The 13,084-nt window shown below is 45.1% G+C and overlaps 1 protein-coding gene across 1 annotated transcript in view; it reads right to left on the reverse strand.

Moving 5' to 3' along the window:
• HYDIN (HYDIN axonemal central pair apparatus protein) overlaps nucleotides 1-13,084 on the reverse strand; it is a 121,379-nt gene that overhangs the window by 18,831 nt on the left and 89,464 nt on the right. The window contains exons 50-66 of the mRNA XM_089659226.1: nucleotides 11,026-11,198; nucleotides 10,569-10,767; nucleotides 10,327-10,426; nucleotides 9,764-9,863; nucleotides 9,524-9,692; nucleotides 8,851-9,092; nucleotides 7,818-7,938; nucleotides 7,064-7,268; nucleotides 6,102-6,337; nucleotides 5,772-5,923; nucleotides 5,103-5,292; nucleotides 4,658-4,757; nucleotides 4,222-4,473; nucleotides 3,843-3,985; nucleotides 3,552-3,764; nucleotides 3,057-3,217; nucleotides 860-945 (exon numbers count right to left, since the gene is read on the reverse strand). Of these exons, the coding sequence (XP_089515352.1) occupies nucleotides 860-945; nucleotides 3,057-3,217; nucleotides 3,552-3,764; nucleotides 3,843-3,985; nucleotides 4,222-4,473; nucleotides 4,658-4,757; nucleotides 5,103-5,292; nucleotides 5,772-5,923; nucleotides 6,102-6,337; nucleotides 7,064-7,268; nucleotides 7,818-7,938; nucleotides 8,851-9,092; nucleotides 9,524-9,692; nucleotides 9,764-9,863; nucleotides 10,327-10,426; nucleotides 10,569-10,767; nucleotides 11,026-11,198 (2,842 nt within the window). The remainder of the gene's footprint in view (nucleotides 1-859; nucleotides 946-3,056; nucleotides 3,218-3,551; nucleotides 3,765-3,842; nucleotides 3,986-4,221; nucleotides 4,474-4,657; nucleotides 4,758-5,102; nucleotides 5,293-5,771; nucleotides 5,924-6,101; nucleotides 6,338-7,063; nucleotides 7,269-7,817; nucleotides 7,939-8,850; nucleotides 9,093-9,523; nucleotides 9,693-9,763; nucleotides 9,864-10,326; nucleotides 10,427-10,568; nucleotides 10,768-11,025; nucleotides 11,199-13,084) is intronic.

Genomic DNA, 13,084 nt, shown 5'->3' on the forward strand with positions numbered 1-13,084 from the left:
TATTTGCCTTTTCTATATTGCAGGTAATGGAAATTAGTTAAATTCTATGACTGAGGTGTAAGTATAGAATGAACACACTGCATGTTATCTGGTTATAGAAAAGTTCACTGCTGCCCACTGTTGTCTCTACACAAGACATAACCTCCTGCAGCCTCCATCTCTCCTTTTGTATCTCCAATATATCAGATCTAAATCCAGGGACTGACAAGTGTGAGCAGACATCTTGATTATCAGCAATTCCCTCACAGCACTTTTATAGTTTGTTTAGTCAGGTCATTATGTTGGTGGTCACATAGCCAAATTAATTCAGTCACTGCAGCTCCACCAACAACATCATCTTTAGAGGTACAAATCTTCAGCAGTGTAAGCTCTATAAGGCCTTGTGCACACCTATGGTGGCGTTAGTTTTTGCCAAAGTCCCTGAACTCAACTCAATAAAGGCCTATGTGTCTGTGCACACATAGGTTTTTGTCAGAGTTTAGCAGCAGCAGAGTTTGGGGCAGTTAAAAGTTCCCTCTCCTGAACACAGAAGAATCGTGTTGAAGAGAGGAACATTTTGGCCAAAAACAGCCAAATGTGGCAAAAAACGTGTGTAAATGCACCTATGCGCTAACTGCATTTAGTGCTTGAACGTTTATTCATTTCACTAGCAAGTACTTTGGCTAATGAAATTAATAAACATCCAAGCGCTAAACGCGGGTAAATGCGATACCGTGTTTACATGTGTTTTTGACGCGTTTAGTGTTTTTCTTCTGCCGGTAGAATAAACATTCCAGTGTACATGTAGTCTAATGGTCATGTGATCATAGACAGCATATCAGCACCACCCATCACCAGCAGCTTAATACAAGACCCCTACCTTTCTCTGTGGCTCCGCTCTGTCCTTCCATCTGGACCTGCCAGGAGAACTCAAGCTGGACGGAACCACTGTTCTGTAAGAGGAACCTGAATACAGGTAAAGAGGGTCAGTTCCAGTGTGCAGAGATAGAGATCAGTTCCAGCACACAGAGATAGAGAGGAGGTCAGTTCCTGCACAGAGACAGAGAGGAGGTCAGTTAATGCACAGAGATAGAAAGGAGGTCAGTTTCTGCACACAGAGATAGAGGAAGAGGTCAGTTCCTGCAAACATAGATAGAAAGAAGGTATGTTTCTGCACATAGACAGAGATAGAAAGGAGGTCAGTTTCTGCAGAGAGATAGAGGAAGAGGTCAGTTCCTGCACAGAGATAGAGGTGAGTTCCTGCCTATAGAGACAGGGAAGAATCCACTTCCTGCACACAGATAAAGAGGAGGTCAGTTTCAGCACACAGAGATAAAGAGGAGGTCAGTTCCTGCACACAGATAGAGGTGAGTTCCTGCACATAGAGACAGGAAAGAAGCCACTTCCTGCACACAGATAGAGAGGAGGTCAGTTCCTGCAAACAGAGATAGAAAGAAGGTATGTTTCTGCACATAGACAGAGATAGAGAAGAGGTCAGTTCTAGCACACAGAAACAAAGAGGAGGTCAGTTCCTGCACAAAAAAACAGAGAGTAAGTCAATTCCTGCTGACAGAGATAGGGAGGTGGTCACATCCAGCACAAAGAGCTAGATAACAGGTCAGTTCCTGCACACAGAGATAGAGAAAAGGTCAGTTCCTGCAAACAGAGATAGAGGTGAGATCCTGCACCCAGAGACAGGGAAGAAGTCACTTCCTGTACACAGACAGAGAGGAGGTCAGTTCCTGCACAATAAAACAGAGAGGAAGAAGTCAGTTCCTGCAGATAGAGATGGGTAGGCAGTCACATCCAGAACTAGATAGCAGGTCAGTTCTGGCATACAGGGATAGAGCGCAGGTCAGTTCCTGCACACAGATATAGAGAGGAAGTCAGTTCCTGCACACAGATACAGAGTTGAGGTCAGTTCCTGCACACAGATATAGAGAGGAGGTCAGTTCCTGCACAGAGATAGAGATGAGTTCCTACACATAGAGACAGGGAAGAAGCCACTTCCTGCACACAGATAGAGAGGAGGTCAGTTCCTGCACACAGAGATAGAAAAAGGTATGTTTCTGCACACAGAGATAGAAAAAGGTATGTTTCTGCACACAGAGATAGAGAAGAGATCAGTTCTAGCACACAGAGATAGAAATAAGGTATGTTTCTGCACACAGAGATAGAGGTCAGTTCTAGCACACAGAGACAAAGAGGAGGTCAGTTCCTGCACAAAAAAACAGAGAGTAAGTCAGTTCCTGTTGACAGAGATAGGGAGGTGGTCACATCCAGCACAAAGAGCTAGATAACAGGTCAGTTCCTGCACACAGAGATAGAAAAAAGGTCAGTTCCTGCAAACAGAGATAGAGGTGAGATCCTGCACCCAGAGACAGGGAAGAAGCCACTTCCTGCACACAGATAGAGAGGAGGTCAGTTCCTGCACACAGAGATAGAGAAGAAGTCAGTTCCAGCACACAGAGATAGAAAGGAGGTATGTTTCTGCACATGGAGATACAGAAGAGGTCAGTTTTAGCACACAGAGACAAAGAGGAGGTCAGTTCCAGCACAAAAAAACAGAGAGGAAGTCAATTCCTGCACAAAAAAACAGAGGAAGTCAGTTCCTGCAGACAGAGATGGGGAGGCAGTCACATCCAGAACACAGAGCTAGATAGTAGGTCAGTTCTGGCATACAGAGATAGAGAGGAGGACAGTTCCTGCACACAGATATAGAGAGGAGGTCAGTTCCTGCACACAGATATAGAGAGGAGGTCAGTTCCTGCACACAGATATAGAGAGGAGGTCAGTTCCTGCACACAGATATAGAGAGGAGGTCAGTTCCTGCACACAGATATAGAGAGGAGGACAGTTCCTGCACACAGATATAGAGAGGAGGTCAGTTCCTGCGCACAGATATAGAGAGGAGGACAGTTCCTGCACACAGATATAGAGAGGAGGACAGTTCCTGCACACAGATATAGAGAGGAGGACAGTTCCTGCACACAGATATAGAGAGGAGGTCAGTTCCTGCACACAGATAAGAACGTCCTCAGTTCCTGTCAAAGGTCTTTACTTCTCTGTGCACTCACTTGTACATTAGTGTCTGATACAAGAGGGTATCCCGGAAATGGATGTCTTCAGAATTGGCCTTGTACTGAGCATAGTCCACAGCAGCGCTCACTAACAGCTCCACCTGGTGAGACCCATCATCCAGAAGTGTGTGTTCCGGCTCCGGATCTGTCTCTATCACCTGCAGACAGATGTCTATTATGGAAGCAGTACTGCTCCGGGGGAACTCCACAACTGAGCACTTCTCTAACCAAAGACACCCAGCCATTCATCCTGCCATCACAGACCCACTAGCCCCCTCAGAACCGGCTAATATCTGACCAGTAGTCTAACCCTGCCTCCTGCCCTGTCCTCCCATAGTCTTTAGCCCAGATAGTGAGTTTAATAAAGCTCTGTGACATGAAGATGGTTCCGTACAATAAATCCAGATAACCTCACATCATGACATGAATTAAGTTTCTTCCCACCATCATGTTACTGTGAGTGGATGCTCACTTTGGTTTCTTCCAGCTCACCTTCTTCTTGGTGGGGCGCTGCACTCCTTTTCTGCCGTCTACCCACTTAACGGTCCTCATTCTGTCATCCCAGTCTGGCACCTGATCCACAGGAAGTGGAAATGAGATCCTCCACACTCTGCACTTCACCGGAGACTTGTCCAGCACCACGGCCACATCAGACTTCATGGAGAGCGTCACGTCCTTGGTGCAGCCAGCATGTATATGTCCAACCTGTGGGCAGGACACACAGTGACTCCTGTATCTCATGTCTATGGCAGGTGACTGCACTGCAACACCTTCATACCATACCTGAGGGAAGAAGTCCAGCGGAGCCTCCTGAGGCCAATCAAACCTCATGGTGTCCGTCAGGCTGCGGTTTGTCATGGTGAACGTCACCTGGTATTGCTGACCAATATGACAGTCCCCAAAAACAATGTGCTCTGTCCGGGTAGCTGTTACATAAAACAGAATATCACAGTGATGGAACAGGGACTAAGGTATGCTGGGCAGAATGGGTGTAATTCAGGCATAACAAGGGATGGAAGAACTGGCTCAGGTATAGTGGGAGGGTGGCCATCGAGTATAATGGGAGGGAGTGGAGGCTCACGTAAAGTGGAAGGGGAGCATTCTAGTATAGCAGGAAGGGGGCACTTGGGTATAGCAGGAGAGGGGAGCAGGAGAGCTTTACCTTCCACAACATCATCATCCAGTTGTCCTTCAGGGGTGAACAGTCCTCCTGGGCTATGGATATTGTCAAGAGTCAGGTCTTCCAAGTACCCCTCCCCAACCAGCTGTACACTGGTCTTCTCATACTGATTGTCAAGCACTGACATCTGCAAGGCGCATTCACATCGCAGCGGTTCAGTGGGACAAAAGACCACATCGAATTCTGCCACATCCCCTGGACGAACGATCAGTGAGGCGGTATGTGGCCGGTGCACTGTGGGACACAAGAAACTGTGAACACGAAATGAAACACAACTTCTATGACCCTCCCCACTCCACAATGATATTCACACAGCACTAAGGATGGCTGGACTCCACACTAGTAAACACAGCACTCGGAATGGTGGTACGTCACACACTGATACACACAACATTGAGGATAGTTGGTGGTTTCTCACCTGGCTCTCCTCCCTGATCCCAGGCTGAGTAGATGCAGTGTGTGTTGGGCTTTGGCTTTAAATTGAAGACTTTTCCAAATTCAGGTAAGTCAAGGTTCAGCTGTCAGAGGAGAAATTCAGTTACTGATAGAATACATAGATAAGGCACCTGTATGATTCAACTCTATTACAATGTATTATAAAGGGGTATCATACTATGTAACATGCTGTATATCATTACTGTGCTGCACAGTAAGACACTACAACACAGGATGTAATACACAATAGATAGCTATTACATTGCCACAAACAGGCTAGGGTACTTGATATCAGTGTATTATTATAGACAGGACACTATATATGTGCAGAGTGCTGGATATCAGTGTGTACTCTGCAATATTGTTATAGATGGGACACTACATATACTGGAAGTATGTGTGTACAGTGCTGGAGGGGGGACGGTCACCTGGGCTGGGATGGATCCTTCATTCTTTAAAATGAAGGGGAGCTGCTGGCTCTGACCAATCAGAAGTCTTTGGAAAAGTAGGACAGGGCTTCCATGCTTGTTGCGCAGTACAGGTCGTAAGATGGTGACCCGGGGAAGGTTGCCCTCCCCACAGATGTCAAAGGTCAAGTTTTGGGACTTTGAAAGAGAACTAAAGAAGGAGAGAAGAAACAAATGTTCATACAGGAGACATTTCATTTCATAACACCACGATGGGTACATTACAGCCTTATGAGGACACTGAGAAGCACCATGCAGGGTTTTTCCATGGGAGATCCTCAAACTAATTACAAATCCTTCACTCCACAGTTAAAATTTGTGTTTCTGATAAAACTGAGTCTTCAGAGGAATTTGGCTAAGCTACTGTGGATTTAAGCCAGGGTGGTTTTATCCTGGATATGTCCGGGTCACATTGTCTCCAGATTGTGATCTCCTGACATACTTTCCATGATGTCTCGTAGTACAATATACTCTTTTGACATATTCCGCATGTTTTATCATACTACAGCGTACTATACTCTCCTGGCATACTCTCTATATTGCCTTATCTGTCGATATACTGTGCTCTCATGACATACCCTTCACGTTGCCTCATACTACATGCAGCATGCCTGGCAGATCACTTTGTACCTTGGCATTCCCTCCACTGCCACCTCAAAGACGCACTGGTACATCTGCATACTCTGCGGGGTGAAGGACACGCTGACAAAGCTATGACTGTGACTCGGGACAGTCATCCGTGATGGCTGGATTTCAAAGATGTCGGTGATCCGAGATGTGGACTAGAGAAAGAAGAATGGCCAGTTTACCATACAGTGCTGACATAAGATCCTCCCCACATCCACATACAGGATTACTCAATAGGCCAGTGTCAAGTGAATTAATCTGCAAGCAGCCAGTCAGATTCAGGTTCCGTCAGAACAATTCATGTCACCATCACCAGCATAAAAACTTCTGTACCTTACTGGACATGGGTTTGGCACTCAGCGTCACATCACAGGCCACTTTCCCCCTGTTGATGATCTTAAAGCGAGTGCAGGAAGTCTGTCCTACAATGACGTTCCAAAACAGGAAGCGATTCTCATCCTTCAGGTAAATTCCACCGGACTGCAATGGTGGAAGACACTGGAGAATCCTGGCATCTCCAATGATCCTGTGCTCCTCAAAAATGCTGCCAATATCATCTGTGACAAATCCTGAAATGAACAAAGTATGAGGATTATTTAGAGGACAACAATGACTAAAGCACACATTCTTATAAATAAAGTGGACCTGTCTCTCTTACAATCAGATACTACTATGTAAACTAGCAGCTCTATGGAGTGATTAAGGCCTTGTTCACACCATACGTGCAGAAAAACTGATGCAAACTGACATGCAGATTTCACTTGCAGAGACATCAATTTACATCAGTTTTCTCACACGCTTCAGTGAGTTTTATACACGTTGCAGATTTCTGCGCAGAAAAAAATCTGCAAGATACCAGTGTTGTGGTATGAACAGGACACAAAGAGAACAACTGATGTCATTGTGCCTTTGCAGAACGTGTGCAGAAAAACTGACGTCTCTGCAGCATGGTGTGAAGGAGCCCTAAAGTGGAGCCCCAAAGGGTTAATACTTGATAACTACACCAGCCTAGAACAGAGAGAACTTCATACAGGTGTGTATTTAGAATACAGAATGGATTGTTCATACATGTGAGTATTCAAAATACAGAATGGATTGTTCATACATGTGTGTATTCAAAATAAAAAATAGTATGTAATAGCATAAAGGTGTGTATCCATAATATAGATTGGAATGTACAGCTGTATAAACTACATAGTCGATGCGACTTGTGTGTGAGGGACAGGTTCACATAAAAGGAAGCGTTAACAGTATAAGTAAGAATAGTGTGCAAAGGTGAAGGGTATTAGCCTTACCAGGAATGCAGCCTTCAGTCACTAGTCGGAAGGGGATTCCATTTGGATGGTCCTCTGGGTTCCGATCAGAGATATCTACAGCCAGGAATTCCTCACTCTTCCCGAGCTGATCGACAAAACACTCCACAGTGATTACCTGCTGACCCCCTGGAGGAATGTTTCCAAAGCCGGGCGAAATGGTGAACATGCCCAGAGCAAAGCGCGCCTGAAAGACAGACATGGGGGAAACATGAGACAAGTTGGATCTCTATGCACAGCAGCCATCCCTCTTCTGTTCAGAGTGACCTTGTCCAACCTACTTCTGTCCAGCATGATCCTGCCCACCCCACTTCTGTCCACCCTACTCCTGTCCACTCCACTGCTGATCATAATGATTCCGTCCACTCATCTCTTGTCCACCATGATCCTGTCCACCATAATTCTGTCCACCCCAAACCTGTCCCCTCCAGTCCTGTCCACCCCAGTTCTGTTAACCATGATCCTGTCCACCCCACTTCCGTCCACAGTGATCTTGTCCACCCCACTCCTGTCCACCATGATCATGTCAGCCTCATTTCTTTCTACCCTGCTCCTGTCCACCATGATCCTGTCCACCCCACTCCTGTCCCCTCCAGTCCTGTCCAACCCATTTCTGTACACCAAGGGCACTGGAAGGTCCGAATGACAGGCATGAAAAGCCATACTAAGGAGCCGGGGATTGCTCTGTGTAATGTGTCATCTATCTTTTCTTACAAACATAGAGATATCGGCCCACCTGTCCAGAAACATTTGTCTCTCTCAGCTGGGAATCTGAGCGCTTGGTTTTACTTAATGCAACAGATCTACTGGATCCAGAACCCTCCCGAGAGCGAGATCTCTTCATGCCGTGAGCCAGCCTGGAATAGAGATTTTTAGTCATGAGAAGAGGCCTGCTTCAAACAGCTAAATACACAATTGCAATACATACAGTACAGTATATGGAAACCGTCCTGCATGCCAAAGGCTTTCTTCTCAAGTGTGCCTGTCATCCAGACACCCCTGCGGGATAGCACTGCTGGGTTCCACCCTTCCTATAACCTTTCTGCAGACTACCTTCAATTGAAACGCATAGCCTGGTCCAGGACCTGCTCCCAGCCTGTAATCTGACAATGAAAAAGCAGCAGCACTCTGGTAAGATTGTAACACATTGTCACAGAAGGTGACTGGATCCAGTGCTGCTCCTCCCATCCCATCTGATTACTGCTGTGCAGAGTATTACAGGAGGACCATTTAGATACTACTTTTTAACGAATCCATCTTGGGTCATTATAAATTATTACTGACTGAAACCAGTGAGGACACATTTCCAAAAAGGTTCACGGAGGTTCATTCTATATGCGTCAACTCTATGGTGCTGATCCAATAAAACTAGAGAAAAAAAATTGTGCACAAAGGTGCGGTTAATAATCCGCAGTGGCCAATCAGATTTTTTTCAAAACATGAAAGGTGAATCCTCATTGATTGCTTTGGAAAACCATTCCACTTTTATCCTCTTTTTCTTGTCTGCAGTTTTAATGAATTGGTCCTGTGTAAGCCATCAATGAGCTCCGTGCATGACATTTACCGGCCCCATACATGCCTTCTGTGGGCCCTGTACATGACCAAAAATATAGCCAATCCTCATATATATTTGCAAAGTTATCCGCTAATTAGATGTGGTTGGGTTATTGTCACTTTTGTTGGGTTCAGTTAGAAAGTGCCCACCACATCTTTGTGAATAGGATCAAGATTGAATTTACTCTTTATACACAGGCCATTGCCCATCTTACCCCTTCTTAGCAGGTTGGATCATCACCTCGCCGATCATTTTGCTAATGCTGTAACGGAACTCCAGTAGCCCGCAGTTCTCCAAGGTGAAAGAATGAAGCTTGCGGACCCCGATTACCATGGCGCCAAAGTTGATGTCGGAGGATGGTGTTAGACGGTACTTGGAGAAAGCAGATGTGACAGACAATCGGATGGGGATACTCGCAATTGTCTCACCTCCCTCACTTAGATTTGGTTCAATAACCTGCATAGAAAGGAATAGAAGGAGAGAAGGATTAGAATGAGTCCAACATCAGTCTTCTGAGCGAGTCCAATATCAATCTACAGAGTGAGTCCAACATCAATCTACAAAGTGAGTCCAACATCAATCTACCAAGTGAGTCCAACATTATTCTACCAAGTGAGTCCAACATCAATCTACCGATTGAGTCCAACATCAATCTACCGAGTGAGTCCAACATCAATCTACCGAGTAAGTCCAACATCAATCTATTGAGTCCTTTATAAATCTACTGAGAAAGTCCAAAATAAATCTAATGAGTGAGTCCAACATCAGTCTACCGAGTGAGTCCAACATTAGTCTACTGAGCGAGTCAGACATAAATCTGAGCGAGTCCGACATCAATCTAATGCGTGAGTTCAATCAATATACTGAGTGAGTCCAGCATTACTCACCTGACATTTCAAGATGGGTTTATCTGTAATCTGCACTTCCTTCTTGGCTTGGAAGATGATCTGTACCTGAGTAGCCCGGTCACTGGGGCTGAGAGTTCCTTTCTGGGGCAATATGGTGAATATAGAGTTCAGATCAGGCATTCCAGGACTGGAGGCTTCCAGAGAGAAACTGTGGACAGGAAAGGAGATTACACACCAACACACCATCAAGAAGGAGCGACAAAGGTCTGAAACACTCACCTAAAGCCAATCTCATATTTGCCTTTGTTCTTCAGTGACAGACTATGCTTAGCTTCATCCATCACCTTCACCACCCCAAAATCCAATCCACCATCTGTGCCTGCAATGAGAGGAAAAATGTGTTCAATACAACTTACAGGAAATACAGGACACAAGAGTAAAAGAGTTCCCTGACCAAGACAGTTTACATACTAGAAGGTAAGCAACACTTTACACAATGAGAAAGGGGTTAATGGGAGAGATTTAGGGCAGGTAGAAGAGATGAAGGGCAGAAAGGGGAGGTAAAGGGCAGGAAGGAAAGGCAGAGGTAGGGGGTGGGTATAAATGGTGAAGGGCAGATGGAAGAGGAGGAGGGCAGATGGGAGAGGTGGAGAACAGATAAGTCTTGAAGTAGAATTCATGAAAGGTGAACAGTTGAGTTTTGTCAATGGATGACAAGAGGTTGCCCTAGTCATTTATTTACATAACATGGATACAAAACATGATGAATGGTAATATTCTATATGTGTACATAGAATGTCCAGTTTGATAATCTAGAAATGGGAATGGTGAACTTTGAGTACCTTTTGGGAAGCTGATATCTAGGGACACGTCATAAGACTCTGCAAACACATGGATGTTTTCCAGCTGGACAATCCCCAGAATGTTCTCCACATCAGAGACCTGCATGGAGAAGACAGAATATTCTGATAGGTCAACCACTGAGAGATTTCCATCTTCAAGAGATCAAGTAATGCAATAAACTCAAGGAAACACAGAGTCCCCTGCACAAAGGAAGGTTTAGGAAATCAGTAGGCTTCAATACCTCCAGGCGAATAAACTTCTTGACGTTGGTGGCTTTGGCAGCTTTGAAGTGGAGCTGTAATCCATACTCTGATCGGGGAGCAACAATACCCTGATCCTGTGACACAGAGAAGTCATCGCCCAGATTCTCCAGGCCCGTCACCCGCCAAGCTGCCGGCAGGAAAGTACTGTTCCTCAGGAAGATGGTTTTGGTGTCTTTCCTGTTATTTGTGCAAATCAGAGAATGAGAATGTGACACGCAGAATCTATGTATAACACGCATACAGCTAGATAACTGTACATCATTGGAGCACAGAATACAAGATGACTATACATCAATGGGAGATGGAAAACTAGATGACTGCACACCACCAAAAGTCAGAAACAGACAACAGCATAAGCAGCAAAGGCTGATCCCCATTTACACCGAGGTAACTTGGGGTCTCTGAAATTGGGTATTTGGTCCTCATCTGTCTTACCGATGCACCAGAATTTTCTCAAAGTGAACTTGCTTGCGGTCTAGTTCAAGTTCTGGACGCACGCCGCGACAACACAAGTGGAATATGACAGGCTCTGGGTTGTCCTTAATGCAGCACACAATATTATCCTCAACCAATCCTGGGGAGGTTGGGTAGGCCCATATGGAGAGCTCCTAGAAGGGAACACATATGGGCATTACTGCAGATCAGATAGAAGTCAGTGAATTGGCTAATGCTATGTTCATGATAAGGTCTGTCTGTATTTTTGCAGAGTGTGAACACCTTCGGAGAAAGTCACATTGGGGGCTATTTACTAAAGCTGAAGAATGCAAACCCTGGTGAAACTCCGCATAGAAACCAATCAGCTTCCAGGTTTTAGTCACCGATCACACTGCTGCGATTTAAAATCAAGCAATTTGTGTGCGATTTCAGCGTGATTTCGGATGCGATTTCTAAAGATTTTATTGGGATTTGTGAAGATTTTCAAAGATTTCTTGCAATTTGCTTTGTGATTTCCATTATATTCTAAGTATGTGAAATTGCAATAAACTGCAAGGGCTACTTTAGAAATCATGCTGCATTAAATTGTACATGTTAAGACACTGACGTTCACATTCATTAGATGTGATTTCAGGTGCGATTTCAATTCGCAGATAGCACTTGAAATTGCACCGCTTTGACCAGGCACTTATTGTCAAAGCTTAGTTGAACAAGCTGTTAGAAGCTGATAGGTTACCATGCACAGCTGCAGAAGATTCGGAGCACTCCAATTTTAGTAAATCCCCCCCATTATGTCACAATACCAGCAGTCTGGATCATGCTGTCTATATGGCCGGTATTGATAAACAGTGGTCCAGAGCTTACTATCTACAGTATATGGTTAGTACAGGTAAGAAGTACAGCACTGCAGAGTGGGCCATATATATGGTCAGTACAGAAGAGTAGAATGGGCTGCCTATATAGTCAGTATAGATAAGCAGTCCAGCAGTCCAGCACAAGCCATCTATATGTTCAGTGTAGATAAGCAGCAAAGCAATCTGGAGTGTCTATACCAGCAATGGGCAAACTACGGCCCGCGGGCCGTATACGGCCCGGCGGACCTTATAATCCGGCCCGCGGAGCTAGGCTCCCGCTAGGCTCCTCTCACAGTCCGCCGTGTAGCATGAAAATCTGTCTCCTATGAGGATCTGTCCCCCTCGACGTATCTGCGCATGTGCCGGAGATCGCCGATCGGCTGCTAATGCCTGAAACTGGCACATGCGCAGATACGTCGAGGGAGACAGATCCTCATAGGAGACAGATGTTCATGCTACACCTGAACGGCGCGGGAACATGGCTAGAGGAACGCGAGGAGCAAAGGTAAGTGAATTGACACAGGGGGGACTTGGGGACTTAATATGGGGGATGAATTACTATAGGGGGGATGAATTACTATATGGGGGATGAATTACTATATGGGGGATGAATTACTATATGGGGGATGAATTACTATGTGGGGGATGAATTACTATAGGGGGGATGAATTACTATGGGTGATGAATTACTATAGGGGGGATGAGTTACTATGGGGGATGAATTACTATAGGGGGGATGAATTACTATAGGGGGGATGAATTACTATGGGGGATGAATTACTATATGGGGGATGAATTACTATGGGGGATGAATTACTATAGGGGGGATGAATTACTATGGGGGATGAATTACTATATGGGGGATGAATTACTATGGGGGATGAATTACTATATGGGGGATGAATTACTATGGGGGATGAATTACTATGGGGGATGAATTACTATATGGGGGATGAATTACTATATGGGGGGATGAATTACTATGGGGGATGAATTACTATATGGGGGATGAATTACTATATGGGGGATGAATTACTATATGGGGGGATGAATTACTATATGGGGGATGAATTACTATGTGGGGGATGAATTACTATAGGGGGGATGAATTACTATGGGGGGTGAATTACTATAGGGGGGATGAATTACTATGGGGGATGAATTACTATAGGGGGGATGAATTACTATAGGGGGGATGAATTACT

Source organism: Staurois parvus, unplaced genomic scaffold (genome assembly GCF_062004578.1).
Source record: "Staurois parvus isolate SC_StPar_1 unplaced genomic scaffold, SC_StPar_1.0 ptg001136l, whole genome shotgun sequence".
Lineage (NCBI taxonomy): Eukaryota > Metazoa > Chordata > Amphibia > Anura > Ranidae > Staurois > Staurois parvus.